General features: G+C 33.1%; 1 protein-coding gene across 1 annotated transcript in view; it reads right to left on the bottom strand.

Annotated features, from left to right (window-relative positions):
* Abca13 (ATP binding cassette subfamily A member 13) overlaps positions 1-18488 on the bottom strand; it is a 441561-nt gene that overhangs the window by 70130 nt on the left and 352943 nt on the right. Inside the window, exon 56 of the mRNA XM_077796801.1 lies at positions 16735-16844. Coding sequence (XP_077652927.1) covers positions 16735-16844 — 110 coding nt within the window. The remainder of the gene's footprint in view (positions 1-16734; positions 16845-18488) is intronic.

The following is an 18488-nucleotide window of genomic DNA, read 5'->3' as shown; positions in this document are numbered from 1 at the left end:
ATTGTAAAAACTTGCCTGTCAACAAATTCTTATATCTTGGGGCATCCTGGATACTATCCCTCATGGATACAAAAGGAGGACACGGTATACATCTATAGAGAGTTTACAGTACAACAAAGTCACCAGTGAAAACATGAAATACAACTTGATATTTTGATAGAGATGTGGCTAAGTTTCAATACCAAGACAAAGTGATGAAATTCTACCTTTTTGAATATCAGTAGACTCATGCATACTTGACATTGATGAAGAGTTCAGTTCTAGGAAATGGGGACTATAGAAACTATGTCAACAAGGGCATTCAGAAACCTCATCATATTAGAGGACTTGCACATTGGTGGTGGGGACAGCTTAGTTACTATGTGATGGGAACATCTGAAATAAAGATAAGGTCTCACAAAGAAGACTTTCCATGAAGTGCTCTGGAGCTTAGACAACATGCTAATGCTAATTTTAAGATTAGAAGTTGACACCTGAACTCTCAGACAGCAAAATGTATTAGCTGTAACTTTGAGATTGCTTTTGACATTTAAAAATCTTTGTCCCAAGTTAAAATGTCTCATGTTGGTGTTTCCTATCATTCTCCATTCCCAGTAGCCTTTTCTAGTCATTAAAGATTGGAAGAGTATTATAAATATACAGATTCTTGGTCTACAATAAGCCAAGATCTCAACTTGGCTTTTGTATTTCAATGTCTGGGAAGGGAAGGAATTGGTTCCAATATCCCTCTTCAGTGAACATTATCCTTTAATTATCAAAATGCTTAGGGACATTTCTTTGCCAGGGGACCTTCAGAATTTTTCTAATATCACTTTGTAATGAAATTGATTACCTAAAATGATTTAATTATACTGGCACATCAGTAATAGGAACACAGGAAGATATTTATTGGTATAGGATGAAGTTCCAATGAGAGGAAATTAGACTACACACTAGCTATGAGATGTGAGCAGGTTGCTATACACACAAAATATTTTCCATTAAAAAGAAACCGCAATCCAACTTGTGCATTAACCATGTCAGTCTTTAAGAGATATGGAGAATATCCTGGATGACAGATACCATGCCTCAGGCAATATGTTTGCAGACATGAAGCAAACATGGGCAAATAGCATATATGCAAAACTGAGAATATCCAGTCTCGACTTGAGAACACCTCTTTACATGCCACATTCCGGAAGCTTCCCCTGAAAGTCTGGGACAGCATCAGTAATGAACATAATGTACAGGGATGTTCTGCATTGTGCCCACTGAAGGTAATGCTTAGAGTCAAACACAGATGCCTTCTCTTGGTTTATATCCTGTGCTATATTTTAGTCATGTCATAGAATAGACACCAATGTCATTGATATAACAACAGTTTTTCAACTAGGTGGTACTGTGTTCCAAGAAAGGAAAAATCACATGAGAATGTGGGAGAAAGAAATGACACAGTACATAAGGTAGGCATTAATATGAAGACTGCACAGAAGTACTGAAAACATATAATGTTATGTAAATTGAAAGTTGGGTGAAATGTATGAGAAACTATACTATTACTTCAAACATATGAGTGTGTGTATGCAACTAAGTATACACACATATGTGCAGATAAATTATGATGCATACATATATACACATATACATACATACATAGCTAGAATTTTTTCAAAACTGGGGACTATAAGAATGAAAATCAATTTTAATTAAAATTACAGAAGATTTTCCTTCATTATTTTCCTAACTCTATATTAGTGTTGTTAAAATGACATTTAATTTAAAATGGGAGAAAAACAAATTGTCAAGTAGCCCCTAGTTAGTGAGGTTATGACTTAAATCTAATTTGTGATCCATGTTAGTCTAAAGAGGATAGGCAATAAATGTGTTCCATGTATTTTTATATTTGTGCTACATTGGTTTATATAAAGTAATTAATAAGTATCTAAGTATTATGGCCATAATACTTAGCATTTTGGTGGTGTTAAAGCAGTTAATAGTTATCGCTTACATGAATTCTATAATGGTGGTCACTTAAGAAAGGAAGATACAAGGCTAAAATCTTTCCCAGTTGTGTACTTTAAAACAGAGTAAGCTCCAAAAAGGCTATCCTGAAAATACAATAACAAAAGTTTATATCTTAGAACAGTTTTTGTACTATGCACTATTTAATTGTCTCAAATTCTAATATAGGATCCTGGTAAAAAATCTGGAAAATATAGTCAGGAGTAAGGGACAAATAAAAATTACCTATAATTTTCCACCAAGATATAACACTGGCATATATACTCAATGGAATATTAGTCAGCTTTAAAGTGAAACTATGGAATTCGCCAGTAAAAGGATGGTGTTAGAGAATATCACTCTAAGCAAAATAACCCAATCCCACAAAACCAAAGGCAGAATATTTTCTCTAATATGCTGATGCTAATTCACAATAAGGCGGGGCAGGGGGCACAAGGGAAGATTAGCATTACCTTAGATTAGGTAGAGGGAAGTGATGGGAGGGGAGAAGATGAAATGAGGGGATAAGAAAGATGTAGAATGAAACAGATATTATTACTGTTTGTACATATGTGATTATATAACCAATATGATTCTGCAACAAGTACACTCAGAAAAATGAGAAATATCCCATCTATGTATGATATATCAAAGTGCATAAATGCATTCTACTGTCATGTATAACTAATTAAAACAAATTAATTTTTTAAAAAAGATATAACACTGCTGACATAGCAATGCATTTTTACATATGATATTATTCCATTGGATTCTGTTTATACTCTTGGTGCTAAGAAGTTCAGTGCTATTGCATTGAACCTTCTGTAATAGTGGATGTGGTCTGATCTGCACTGTCAAACAGGTAGTGAGCTCCTGAACTGTATCTAGTGCTGCTGAAAAACTAAATTGATAATTTTATTTATTTTTAATGTATTCAAATGTAATTTTAAATAACAGAAATGGCTAGTAGCTGATGCTCTGAACATGCATAAGTATAATTTTTACTCCCTTGCTGTGATGTCTTTTCTTCCATCTCTATTTTAAAAAGATTGTCTTTATACCTGTAATCCCAATGGCTCAGGAGGCTGAGGCAGGAGGTTCATGAGTTCAAAACCAGCCTTTGCAACAGCAAGGCACTAAGTAACTCAGTGAGACTCTGTCTCTAAATAAAATACAAAATAGGGTTGAGGATGTGGCTCAGTGGTCAAGTGCCCCTGATTTCAATCTCAGATGCAAAAAAAAAAAAAAAAAAAGAGATTGTCATTGGAATTTTCAGTTTTACAATTAGGTATGACTATCATCTTACTCTTTATGCTAGAGAAATATAATGTTTTTTATTCTAAGGAATCATCTATTTCACTAACGCTGGGATATTCTCACCTCCTTCTCATTGTTTCCATTCTCTTGTTGAGAAATCTAATTAGTTATGTTGGACTTTTTCGATCTGCCATATTTCAAATAATCTCACTTGCATTATCTTTTCCATAGCAGTGTATCATTTCTTTTTGACATAATCATTATGGTTTTCTTTTTAATTTCAATGACCATCTTTTTCAGTCTTAGAAAGCATGCATTCTTCAAATTTTCTATCACATAACGTGCTTTATACAACCTTGTAACTATAGTTCTCTTACATTGCAATCTTAGTGTGAAAATACTCCCTTTTGTTGTAAATATTAACTTATATCCATAGAGGACAGCCATTTATTTTAATGAGCATCTTTGTTCATTTAATTGAAAGTCCTCTATAAGGATTGTAAGAGCATCCTTTCAAAGAAGATTTGTACTTACTTCTCATAGGTTCCCATAGGGTCTGAATCCAATTTATGTAAAATTCACTCATTTAATTTACAAATAAAAAGTATATATATATATTTATCATGTAACACATATTTAGAAATATGTATACTTTGTGGAATGACCTCAAGCCCATCTTTATTATATGCTTGGGTAGGGGAAGGTACAGCTCCTTGACCCCACGTAGTTAAATTTAAACTCTCAACCCATAGACAGTTTTAAGAATAAAGTTTCAAGATTCCAGGGGAGACCTTTTCTTTTAAACTCTGAAACTCAACTGAAACTAACAAGTTTTCTCTGCATCATTTATGTCCATGTAAAGATATTTCAATACAAATGCAGATCTTCAATGATCCTAGTTTTATATAGGGTTCAGATTAGTATAAACCTCCAGTAGGTCCTCCACACTCTGGGACATTAGAGCTCCATCTCAAGCACACAAACCCACATCTGATCTGCCCCTTTCTTAGCAAACACAACATAAGCCCAAGAAGTTTCTCTGCTTCCTCAGGATCTTCCTATTTCACAACACATAGGAATTTCCCTTCTTTCTTGCAGCACCAGAGAAGTGAGAAGCACTTATAAAGTAATTTTGCTTAATTTTTATCTGTTAATAGGCGCATTTTCAGTTATTGTGGCCTTCCACCTGAATACATTAAATATCAAGTAACTTCATGGAAAAGTTTTGTAATCAATGTGCTTATCAAATACATAGTAGAAGCATAATATCTTCCAACATTTTGATATTATAAATAAGATTAGAATTAATGTATTTTCATTCAAACTTTTACTCAAGTTTCAATTATTTTTCTAGTCATAAATTTCTATAAGGAATATTAATAGTTCAAACACTTATTATACATGTTGTCAAGCTGAACTCCAGTCAAGTTTTAATTATTCATGTTCCAAAGAGACTCATAGAGCAGTGTCTATTTTGCTATTCTTCATGAAATACATACCTCTATTGTTTGGTTCACATTTTTATATTAATAATGACAAATATTTTTGGCATTTGATTATTCATTTTTTTCATATTGTGTTCAATTATTGTGTCTTATGTCCACTTTTTATTGTTATTGCCTGTTCATCATCACTTTATAAACTATTTTACATGTTGTCTATCAACATCATCTTATTTAATTTTGTTATTATTTTTAAAATTTAATGTCTTGACTTATGGAAAATCTTAAACTGCACATTTAAATATATATATTTAAACTGCACATTTAAATGTACCCATATTCTATGTTATGAGTTTCATAATAATTGAATGTTTTAAATGTCCTCATTGAATAAAGAATGTTTATTAACATGGTTTCTAATTTTTTGGGGGGGGGGTCACAGTAAATACTGGTTTTAGAAAAATTTTGCAACTTATTTTCCTCCTTTTCCTTTTGAACTAATGTGAAATTAATAAATCACCTTGTTTTTATTGTCTCTGTCTCTCTCCAATCCCATTGATTAAGTTATCTATTCAGAAAGTCACTATTTTATTACAAAAACAATACAGTGCATTGAAATATATCTTAGGGCAATTAGCTATCTGTTGGTTTTCCAAATGTCATGATTAGACAGACGCACCTATTTATTCAGAATTTCTGTGTTAAATCTCCTCCGACCTTCTTCAATAGCAATTACATTACTTTATAAAATTTGGTGGAGAATAAAAGACTATTAATTTTTTCCATTCAGCACTATGTATACACATCACTGTGTGTATACACCACTATTTAATCAATTATACCTATTATTCTTAAAAGGTTATCTAGATTATAGCACAGAGGAAGACCATATTTCTATCTAACATTATTCATAGGAACTTCATGTGTGTGCAAATATGCTGTTGTAATTGTCTTTCCATTATATCTCTTAATACTGATGGCATGTAGAGAGCTCTTGATTTGAGTATATTTATTTATTTGAGAGGATCCAGCCACCATAGTTAAAATTACTTCTTAATTGATTTTCCTCAGCATTTGAAGTCTATCATGTGTCAAAATAATACTATAAATATTCATACTGTTTCTTAACTATTTCTTATAAACAGGAATTTAAACTCCAGAAAAAATTCTAAATAATAATGTTGATAGCATATTTCTTGTTGCTTGTTTTAATGAGAATTATTCTAGAACTTCACAAATAGACTTTTATATAAGATTTCTATATCGTGTTCAAACTTATTTATTTGTTGATAACATTAATCACATTCTTCATATATATTCTATTTCGTTAAATTTTGGATAATAAGAGTAAAAAGCTAAGGTCTTTCGTTTACTTATTTCCTCTCATTCGCTTTCTAATTTTCTGAGAGTTTATCTTGAACATTTTCATGCTATGTATTTCACATATAGAATTTGAGGTATATATGACAGCAGAATGCATTTTGATTCATTGTCCACAATTGCAGCACAATTTTTCATTTCTCTGGTTGTACACAATGTACACCATATTTGCAGTCATACATGTACCTAGGGTAACGATGTCCATTTCATTCCACCATCTTTCCTGCCCTAATGACCCCGTCCCTCCTCTCTCATCACTTTACCCAAAGTTCCTCCATTTTTCCTATCCCTCCACCCCTCGCCAATAATGGATCAGTATCCACTTATCAAAGAGAACATTTGGCCTTTGTTTTTTTAGAATTGGCTTATTTGCTTAGCATGATATTCTCCAACTCCACCCATTTACCTGCAAATACCATAATTTTATTATCTTTTAATGCTGAGTAATATTCTATTATGTATACATATCACAGTTTATCCACTTATCTATTGAAGGGCATCTAGGATGGTTCCACAGCTCAGCTATTGTGAATTGAGCTGCTATAAACATTAGTATGTTTGTGTTACTATAGAATGCTTATTTTAAGTCCTTTTGGGTATAGACCAAGGAGTGGGGTAGCTGAGTTAAATGGTGGTTCCATTCAAATGCAAAGTTATTGCCTTAAATATACCTTCACATTAACTTCTATTTAAAAGGATATTAATATATTTATGTATTTTTGTTTTGTTTTTATTTGACAGATTGCCACTGTTTTATCCAAATGCCACTATAAGTATTGTAATTTAAAAGTCATTTTTAACCCAGTTTATGAGTGTTTGAATTTTTAAGCAAAGATAATCACAACAACATTTATTATAAAGATACATGTTGTTTTGGTATGTGACAATTTGCATTATAATATATTTGTCTGTTCCTTTTCACACATTTTATGTTCTCTCTCTTATACAAAGTGGCTATTTGGAGAATTTTCTCTTTTAAGGGAGGGGGGAAAAGTTGGGAAGAACATGTGGTTTAGAGTTAAAAAAAAATAAATAAATTGGACTCAAACCCTCCACCAGTCTTTAGAAGTTTGACTTTGGCAAATGGTACAATTCTCCTATTCTTAGATAAATCGTCAATAAACTTAGGATGGCATCCTTGTTCCAAGGTCATTGGGATTATGAAATAAGATCAAAAACGTAGAGCCCCTAATTAATGCTTTGGTAAATAATATAGAGTCACAGTAAATCATGACCATTGCAATTAGCATTTATTTGATCCAGGGGCTGCAGGTTCCAATGATTTCCAGATCCACCAGTTAACCTGAACATCTCAGAGCTCCAGTAAAGGAATCAATAAAGAGGAGTGGAAACTGACCAACTGGGCAGTATACGTCTTGATCTATGGCAATCCTAATCCAAAATATTAACACTATTATGACAAAATAAAAATGCATGGGATTTGGGGACAGAAGTCTTGTCAATTTGTGAACACTATCATATCAGGAACTTATGAAATACTCTAAACAAAATCAGACCTTTTGCAATGAGTTCTTTTCATTGTACATATTCATTTTCTCAAGTTTGAGAATATTCGTTCACAGAAATTAGTAAACTAAACAAGAAAGCAAAAAGAACACTTTTATATAATATAACCTCAGAGAAGAGACAAAATAAACCTTAATATAATAAACGACTGAGTTGATGTGTTTCAATTAAGTAGCAATCAGTTATGAGCTTCATGGGCAGGAAGGTATATTCCAGCTCTCAAAGCAGTTAAAAATTCCATTGTGCTTCTAATTACCTATTTAATTCCTTGAATACCAATGTGCAATTAACATTACAAATAATCAAGGTTAAAAATATAATTAATGCAAGTGTGATTTAGTTATAATTAAACTAATTACACAGATATGTAGCATAATAAGGGACTCTTGGACCATTATGTGGATGCAAATTTATTCTTCCTTTCAAGAGCAGTTATTTGAATTTCATTTTCCAATTATTTTACAAATGATGGAATGGAATAATAAAGGAGAGAGTCAGTCTTCCAGATATGGAAAAATAAACCTGTTTTTTTAAAATTATTTTTAAAGTTTAGACTTTTCTGTCCATATGTATTTGTACATAAGGGAGTTAGAAAAATAAAAATAAAATGCTTCCTCAATCAATAAAAAAAACCCTCTTACTTCTTATCTCTATGACAACAGGGAAAAATCCACAACATAACACCAAAGAGAAATTCTATTCCATACAGTGTGCTTCTCTTTTAGAATATTAAGCAGCATGCTGGCTTTATACATATAAATCTCAAATACTCACTCAACAAATAAATTCTGTTTTTGCTCTAGACAATACCTAGTTCTTAAAGTTGTTTTTATATATTGACATAGACTACAAAAGTATAACTGCATTCTCTACTCACAGACCACAGACAGCAGTAAATAGCTATAAACTAGCATTTGGAGTAAAATAGATTTGTTTTCAGATATGCAACTTTTTTCATGTAAGTTAAGAAAAGAGATATTTCTTACATGACAATTACATATCTATTGCTGGACAAACTGGGATATCATTGAGCCTTCATTTAAATATATAAATTATTATTATTTCTAGAATATGAATGAGGAAACAACCAGAGGAAGATGGGGAGAGGAAGGACAAGAGCTATCCTAAAGACAAAACAGATAAGAAATCACAAGATAACGTTTGTGATATTTTCTAATTCTATCAGAACAAATCCAGAATTATGTACTTTCTGGGAATGACTAGAAATCAATTGATTATCACACACACACACACACACAAAAAAATAGAAAACAAAAAACAATAAAAAAAAATATCTTTCCAAACATATCTTGTCTCTTTCCTCTAGGTGACCAAATAAAATACAATTCAAGTACCTTCTCGTAAAATTCTTCTAGCTAGTAAATAAAAACAAGAATTAAAATATCACCATTTGGCAATTAATTCACCAAAGCATCAAACAAACAACAAGAACAACAAGAAACATATACTATGTGTCTCTTGATGGAAGAGATCATCTGTCCTATTTAGACATGTCAAAGGTTTGAAACTGAGCCAGAATAAATCTCTGGATCCAACTGAACTTTCAAGAAATAGAGAGGACGACGGAGAAACATGCTAAACTTCATCATGACTATACACTCGGGCAACTCTCCAAGTCCAATGGCCCAGGTTCTTCAATAGTTAGATCATATGGAAAAATAAAGGATGGCGGGTGGGGGGAATGTGGAGTTTGAGAGGGAGAATTAGAGATCATATCAAATTCTTTTTATAAATAAGCTAATGGTGATATCTTGCAATTGATTCATTATTGCGTGACAGAACCATAGTCATTTGAATGGGAAGGGTGTGGCCCAAACTGGGACAAACAGAATGGTTTCCAAGTCAATACTGTTAAAGTTCTACTTTTTTTTTTCCTGAATTTTAGTTGCAAGAACATTTGCCTTAATATAATATACTGTTACATTTTAAAATATCAAAATAATGTATATCAATCTTGTTTTTATTTTCAAAAAACGAATTCTCTGTTTTATTGATGTTTTGTAATGTGGCATTGTTGTTGTTGTTTTTTTTTTTTTTGTTTTGTTTTATGCATGGGGGTGGGGATATCAGGGATTGAACTCAGGAGCACTCAACCACTGAGCCACATCCCCATTCCTATTTTGTATTTTATTTAGAGACAGGGTCTCACTGAATTGCTTAGTGCCTCACTTTTGGTGAGGTTGACTTTGAACTCACCATGCACTTGTCCTAGTCTCCCAAGTAGCCGGGACTATAGGTATGTGCCACCTCACCTGGATGACATTTTTTTTTTTACTTCTTAATTTCATTAATTTCAGTTCTGATCTTAATTACTTCCTGTCTTCTACTCTTTTGGAATTAGTTTGTTCTTGCTTTCCTAGTGCCTTGAGATATGACAGATTGTTTATTTTGGATCTGTTTCTGTTTTCATTATTTTATGCAGGCTGAATGTTATAAACTTTCCTCTTAGGACTACTTTCAAAGTGTCCTAGAGATTCTGATATATGGTATTTCTGTTGTTTCTCAGAGATTTTTTTTTTCTCCACTGATTCCTTCTATGATCCATTCACTGTTCAAAAGTGCACAATTCAATATCCATCTGTTAAAATGGTTTCTGATTTTTATCTTGTTATTTATTTCTAACTTCATTCTTTTATGATCTGATAACTTCATTGTATTATGATCTGATAAGGTACTAAGATTTGTCTAGGGACTTTTTTTTTTTTTTTGTATTTGCTAAGATTTGCTTTGTGTCCTCAAATATGGTCTGCTTTAAAGAAGGTTCCATGTGTCACTGAAAAGAAAGTCAATTCAGTCGTTGGTGGATTAAATATTCCACATATGTTAGGTCTATTTGATTAATAATAAATGAAAATAGATCCCTATCTCTCATCTTGCACAAAAGTCAACTCAAAATCAATCAGAGACCTAGGAATTAGACCAGAAACTTTGCAACTGCAAGAAGAAAACCTGGGAGCAACAATACAACATATAGGTGCTGGCAGCAACTTCCTTGATAAAATTCTTATACCTCAAGAAATAAACCTAGAACCAGTAAAGGGATAGCATCAAATTTAAAAAGTTTCTGCACAGCAAAAGAAACAATTACGAGCATGAAAAAAGAGCCTATAGAATGGGGGCCTCTTTACCATATATATGTATATAATATGTGTGTGTATGTGTGTGTGTGTGGTGTGGTGTGTATCTGCCAGATTATAAACTATAATGTTGGCCCATATAATTGCAATTCAGTACAACCACTTTTTGGAGCTATATGATAAGGGCTCAAGAGTAGGAATGGATCCACATAACCCAGATATTTATCAAAAACAACTAAAGTCAGGATAATATAGTGATACCTTCATTCCAGTGTTTACACCTGTGAAGTTCACAATGGCCAAGTTATGGAACCAGCCTAGGTGTCCACTGACAGATGAACCGATAAAATAAATGTGATATATATGTACAGTGAATTTTTATTCAGCCATAAAACATGAAATTATGTCACTTGCTAATAATGGATGGAAAAGGTAATATACTCTTTTTTTTTAAAGAGAGGAGAGAGAGAGAGAGAGAGAGAGAGAGAGAGAATTTTTTTTTAATATTTCTTTTTTAGTTTTTGGCGGACCCAACATCTTTGTTTGTGGTGCTGAGGATCGAGCCTGGGGCCGCACGCATGCCAGGCGAGCGCGCTATCACTTAAGCCACATCCCCAGCCCAAGTAATATACTCTTAATTGAAATAAGCCACATTCAGAAACTCAAGAGTCCAGTGTTTTCTCTTATATGCAAGAGCTAGAGAAAAACAAGGAATTTTAAAAAGGGGATGGGATATTGTTGGAACCTTTTACCTCCTTTGGGACCGCAGCCATTATCCGGTGTTGGCTGAGGTGGCCTCATGGGCTCTTCTAGAGCATTTCTGTATATAATAATAATTATAATAATAAGAGGGTTAAAATAAATAAATAAATGTAAATAAATGCATCAAAATCGGATTGCCCTTGATGAGAAGTGATGGGAAGGCATTCATGAAGTAACAGTTGTCTTCTGTTTCTTGAGGGTAGTACTGATTATTATATAAGTTTATTCATTGTATAAAATTTACTGAGATGTTCTTTTCAATATGCAAATGATACCTCAAAAATAGTTTTTTAAAAATATTTTCAAAAATATGACAGCAAAAAATTATTGAGTATTTAAAAATATTCTAAATTTTGAGAAAAACCCAAAATTAAAAATCATATGTCATTATAGAATAATAGCAATGATATCATATATTGTGGTTTTATGATCAAGATAAAGCTATACAAAGAAGAAAAAAGTTGAAGAACAAATTTGAAGGATGACTTTTAATAGTTTAAAAAATAAATAATAAAAAATTAAATTGCTAAGAAATTCATTATATCAGACTTTTCAAAGTAAAAAAGTCAGAAGAAGACTTTAAGATTATTTTATAGAAATACAAATATGCAGATATAAAAAGAGAAAAGAAATACAAGTTTCTAATAAGTAAATAAAGCTTTTAATAAATAAAATTTATTGTAGAAAGGTAGGGACATAAATAATCATGAATACTGTCTTTATAACAAATATATCAAAAAAGAGCCATAAAATTATTCATGTGTATAAATGCTAAGATGTAAATTTAGGATATTCCTTATAAGAATGTTAATAAAATTGAAAAATAATGATTATTTTAGTTGATGAACAGTATGTACATAATTCTCAAATCATTATATTTAGTAAATAGAAATATAACTATTAAATGAGAAAATGCATTGTAATTAACATTGCTTTGATAATTCTAGAAGAACTGAAATTGGAAGTATTACTGTAGAGATAAAGGAGACAAATATTTCATTAATTACTGACAAGGGCATTGTATTCTAGATAGAATATAAGGAATGACTTTTAAATTTATTTTTAATAGTAGAGGATAGGAAAGGCAGCAGAATACAACAGACACTAGTATGGTAATATGTAAATCAATGGAAGTGTAACTGATGTGATTCTGCAATCTGTATACGGGGTAAAAATGGGAGTTTATAACCCACTTGAATCAAAGTGTGAAATATGATATATCAAGAACTATGTAATGTTTTGAACAACCAACAATAAAAAATTATTTTTAAAAATAAATTATTTACTTTAGTAAGATATACATGTTTTATGGAAGAGAAAAACATAGCATTGTCAAAATATTAGTTCATTCCAAATTGATCCATAAATGTAACATAAAGTCAATTAAAATTCTATTGTAGAATTACAGACACAATATTCTAAATTTCTTCCACTACACACAGAAACTATGAGTAAAGGACTTTTATTTTCTTCACTTCTACATAACTTGTACCTAAAATAAATAGCCACGATAAAAAATACACACCTTTGTGGATGCAAAACAAAACAGAAAGCTAGAAGAAGGATCTAAAAACCACTAGTGGTTGAGTACTAGGTTTGAATTTCATGAAGTAGCTACAAATTTGTCCCCTACAAGGTAATGGGGACAAATAGTCCTTCATAATTGACATGTGTTGTAAGGGGACAAAAATCAGGTTCATTATGTGATTACCTGAGTTGGTAAGAGAGCCTAACATCTTATTGAAAATGGCTGAGCAAAGGTGTCAGAGGTCAGTAGTAAGTTGCTCACCTTCCAGGCTGGATTGGCAGGGCAGAATTAGAACAAGATACCGGTGAATGGGAACCAGCTCTTTTTCGTATGTAACCATGAGATGAAGACATAAGTTGTCAATAGAAGGCCTGTTTCTATCCTAAAGGTCCATGGAATAAATGCCAGACTGGAGGCGGTATCCAAAAGGGTAGAAAAGGGGCAAAAGCAAAACCCCATAAACTCACTAGCAATGTTAGCTAGAAAACTCCTAAGCCAGAAGAAAATCTAACCAGAAACAAAAAGCTTAAAGGAAAAGAAAAGAAATAAGAGATGAATTACCTCCTGATGAAGCAAAATTTATTGGGATGAATAATTAAAAGAAGATATTCAAGGATTTTATGAGGCAAATTTCAAAACATAATTAAATAATGTTCTTAAGATGGTTCAAGTATTTATACAAATCACCATCAAAGATAAGATGGACAAAATATCATAATGAAGTTGTATCTCCTCAAATTATACCATAAACTTGATGCAATTGTATCCAAAATATTGATTAGCAATCAAATATTGTGACTTTTTATGCAGAGTATTATATTCTTAAAACAGTATGCAATAAAAAAGTACCCCAAATATTCCAAGCAATTCTAAAAATGAACTAAGAAAAGGACCAAGTAATTCAATGTACTAGAGGAGCTCAGAATACATCATCCCAAAATATGCTGAATTGGTATATTGGTAATTTCAAACTGAAATCACCTGAGGAATTGTAACTGCAGAAAGGGCCCTGTGGCCTGTCTTTTCCTACATGCAACAAGCTATAAAGATGTCTTTCCTGCACCAGGGCAAGAAAGTACCTTGTATTATTAAAGACTGGACATTGGGATTGTAAGGAGCCTAATAAATAAACTTACGGCTGCAACTCTAATCTTCCACTAGGTTTTACAATCCCAAGAGCCTCTTAGTGAATCCCTAGAATCTAACTACTCTCAGCCAGAGATCCTTTTGTCCTATCATTCATTCACAAATTTATCATTCTTTGTCTAAAATGCACAAAGGCATTTTCTTGGCCATTTCTTTAGACTTCTCACTTTTCTGAAGATCCCTAAGAACACACAAAATTAATAAAACTTGTCTTCTTTTCTCTTGTTGATCTTCCTTGTATTGATATGGTTCCTGTACTCAAAGAACCCATGTAAGAACTAAGGAAGAAAAGAGCAGAGATCTGTTCCTCCCCTACAGTAGGATGCTTCATAAAACGAAAGAACTTGAAGCCAAGTATTAAATATCAGATTTTGGTACACAATAGAACTGCTTCCAATTGGTGGACAAGGATATGTTTTTGAGAAAACATTTTAGATACCAATTATATAGGGAAAAATCAAATTATATTTCTACTATATTAGAAATACATATTTCAACTATACTATAAACACATGAGTATAAGAAAAAAAATCTTTGGAAAATAAAATATGGAGAAAAGTCTTATGACCTCAAAAAGGGAAGAATTTCTTAATATTCAAGAGCAATAAATAACACAGAAAAGAAAACAAATGGACTAAACTGAAACAGAGAATTTATATATGTACCTTTTAAGCAAAAATTAAAACACAAGGTACCACTATAAAGAAATATTTAAAACATGCAAAACATGTCAGGCATGGTAAGGCACACCTGTAATTCCAGCAGCTTAGGAGGCTGAGGCAGGAGGAATTTGAGTTCAAAGCCAGCCTCAGCAACTTAGTTAGGCCCTAAGCAACTTAGTGAAACCCTATCTCAAAATAAAAAACATAAAATGTTCTGGAGATGTGCTCAGTGGTTAAGTGACCCTGAGTTCAATCCATGTTTAAAAAAAAAAAGAAAAGAAAAGGAAAGGAAAGGAAAGGAAAGGAAAGGAAAGGAAAGGAAAGGAAGGAAGGAAGGAAGGAAGGAAGGAAGGAAGGAAGGAAGGAAGGAAGGAAGAAAGAAAAAAAAATCAGGGAAAACATACAAAAGATTATATTTCAGCAGAGTATGTAATAAATTCCTTTATTTTTAAGTAACAAAAAAGTTACAATACACACAAAAGGTTGAGGGATATAATTGCAAATGACAGAAAGGAAAGGTATGTAACAAATATATATGGGAAAGGTACTCGAGTTCAGACAGAATCAATGAAGTGCAAATAAAAGGGAGATTTCATGCCCATCAATTTGAAAAACTTAAACTTATAATCATAGTTATAGAAGAAGACTATAAAATGTATAAGTGAAATGAAACAATCTTTTAAATCTTATCTGAATTGGAAGCATGTATATGTCTTTCCACATAAACAACCACACTTATACACACACAAGCAGACACAGAGAAAACGTATAAAATTAGTTGTATGGTTCTTTAAATTAAACTGACAGGAGATACGCAAATATCAGTAATGGATTTTAGGGAAAAATTTTCATTCCCCTGACACAACACAGGCAGACAATGAATATTTGTTGATTTGAAGAAGTAGCTAATTGATGGATGATTACATTTCTGAACCTTTTTTTTTAATTCAATTACTATATCTGAAGCCATAAAAAAGTTAAAAATCGAAAGCACATTTTCTCCAAATCTATGTAGAAATGATTCTCTGATCCCCAGCACACCCTATGAAATCAAATAACTTCATGATAACTTGGTGGATAGTCATATAATGACCTTCAGAGAATGCACAGAAAACAGGTCTTTCATTTCATAATTTGATAGAAATTGAAATGTATCATTAAATTACAGTGAGTTTGCTATACTAGGAAAATAAAAAGATCTATGCCTGGGGCCTTGCAGCACAGTATTGAGAACAGACTAGGATATGGGGACATGCACAGGGGGTGCACATGGGTGGCTTGTGGAGAAGGAATAACTAGAAAACAGCTGTGAAGCTAAAAGTATTAAGAGTTTAGTCTGATATTGAACCAAGTTTCCTATTAAGTCAAATTTAGAACAGGAATCAAGTAGCAAATCCAGCCCCAAAAAAGTGGGGAGCAGGTAATCTCCCTTTGTAGAAGAGAGAAAACCACAAATGTTAGTCCTGATTATAGCTCAGGAAAGAGGAGGACATGCTGCCACCACATACAGGCAGAAAGAGGAGCAAAGTCCCCAGGTCTCAGAGGAAAAGCTCCAAATTGAGCACACAGTTCAGAAGGAATTACAGAATGAGGTGGTGGGGACATTGAAAGATTTATCCATAGAAGCAAGAAGAATCAACCCTTGGCTATTTTCTGCTCACCTGAGTTACATACAGATATCTCAACTGCAATCTGGTGCCTCTCAGAGATGTCTGCCCTCAGCTGCTTTGTGACAATACCTCCCTGACCCTTTGCTCTGGCTATCAGGTTTGAGCTCCATTCACATTATGGACACCCTTACCCTTTTGGAGAAGTGGTGATTTGAAGATAAATTTGGAGGAAAATTGTGCTTTCAAACTTTATTCCACAGGGCAGAAAGAATGTGGGGTTTCTCTGGGCTTGATTATTACCTGCTTAGGCAGCACAGCAAAATAATTAAATCTTGATCTTACCCCATGGGAGTCCTAACAACAGCATGTCCTGAACTTGGAGGAATTTCACCATTCAAAACTTTGAATGTAGTGCTCTTCCCAGCTCCATTCACTCCTAAGAGTCCAAAGCACTAAGGAAAAAAATGTAGTTCAATAAAATAGGTTAAAAATAATGATAATGACATTATGCATTTTCTTTGAGTCAACTTTGAATTGACATTATTGATATGTGATATTTGTACATTTTAAAGAATCACACATTGTAAAGCATTTTATGGTTTACACAATACTTTCAAGATCATCACAGCATTTAAGTAGTATAAAAACTATAGCATTCACTTATAGACAAGTAAATTCATATATGGAAAACTTAAAAGAATGAGAAGTAAATGCTAACTATCCCAAATTATGCAGAGATGACGGTCTTTGAAAGTCATATCTTTGTAGAAATAATTATGCTCTTGATATTCATTTCTGTATATTCCAAAATGCTTTTTCTAAAAAATTTCATTTTTGACTCTCCATATGTATATTGCTTGTAGCTGTATACCTTCCTTGAAGAGTACTGAAGAGGTTACAAATTCGTTCCTAGCTCAATGCAAATCCTGACACTCAGAAGATGACCCTTAGTTTTATGCTCTTAACACACATCAACTTATTTCTTGGTCCAATCCTATCATATATTCCATGTAAAAATTGGCCTCCTGGTTCTTTTTTCTAGATGTAGTCTTGTGCTTCCAGGTATATACTCTGCTTGAGAATTCAACATGGCGCCTGAGAATATGATTCTTGCCCATCTCCTTCCCAGACAGTTTTTGAATGAATAGGTGATTCTATCTATTTTCATATACTGGCTTCCTGGCTTCTGGGATCTTAGAAAGTGACTGCTTATGGATTTCTGTCAGCATGCCACACCCAGCTATCACAGTACTCTACATCAGTCCTCTAAATGCCACTGTCTGAATTGCCACCTGCTTTAATTACCATATTTCTCCCAATTACCCATATCTGAAATATGGTTTTATCTCAGTCCAGGCCTGTCCCATGTCATTGATGTCAGTCAGGCCATAGCTGGCTGCTCCAAGGCATACCACCACCAGGCCAACCAGATGGTATCTCTGTTTTAAGGCTTAGCCATAAAGCTACCTTTGAAATAAAGCTCTCCCCCTGCAACTGTCCTTCTACTTTCCTTGCACATTCTTTAAGATATAAAGCACTATAGACAGTACCACTCATACATCTTCTAATCCTATCCTGCCTTGGGACAAAGCTTATGCTGTAGTGTAATACTGTGTTTCTGATCTTTGGTTTCCTATCCAGTTAGTTATTCCTAAAGGGACAGGTTCATATCTCAGTCATTTCTATTTTCTGAAGGCTTTTACAAATTACTTCCCATCTGAGTGACTAAACTGTGATGCTCATAAAAGCTTAGCATATAAAACTTATAATAATTCGCAACTTGAATGTCTCCAAAAGCCTCCATGTTGAAGGTTTGGTCTCTAGTCCTTGGTGCTACTGGGAATAGGTGCAGTCTGTTAGGAGGTAGGGCCTAGTGGATAGTGTCAGGTCATTGAGGGTGTGCCCTTGAAGGGGATATTTGGACCCTGTTCCCTTCTATTCCTTCTTCTTTTGCACTTGGCCATGAGTTGAATGATCTTTCTCCTCTATGAGCTCCTGCCATGATGTAATAAGCCAACACAAGCCCAAAGTTAGGAGCCAATGAGTCACACACTGAAACCTATGGAACTGTGAGCCCAAATAAATATACCCTCTCT

This window comes from Urocitellus parryii, chromosome 3 (genome assembly GCF_045843805.1).
Source record: "Urocitellus parryii isolate mUroPar1 chromosome 3, mUroPar1.hap1, whole genome shotgun sequence".
Classification (NCBI taxonomy): Eukaryota; Metazoa; Chordata; class Mammalia; order Rodentia; family Sciuridae; genus Urocitellus; species Urocitellus parryii.
This window is presented reverse-complemented; position numbering and strand designations above follow the sequence as displayed.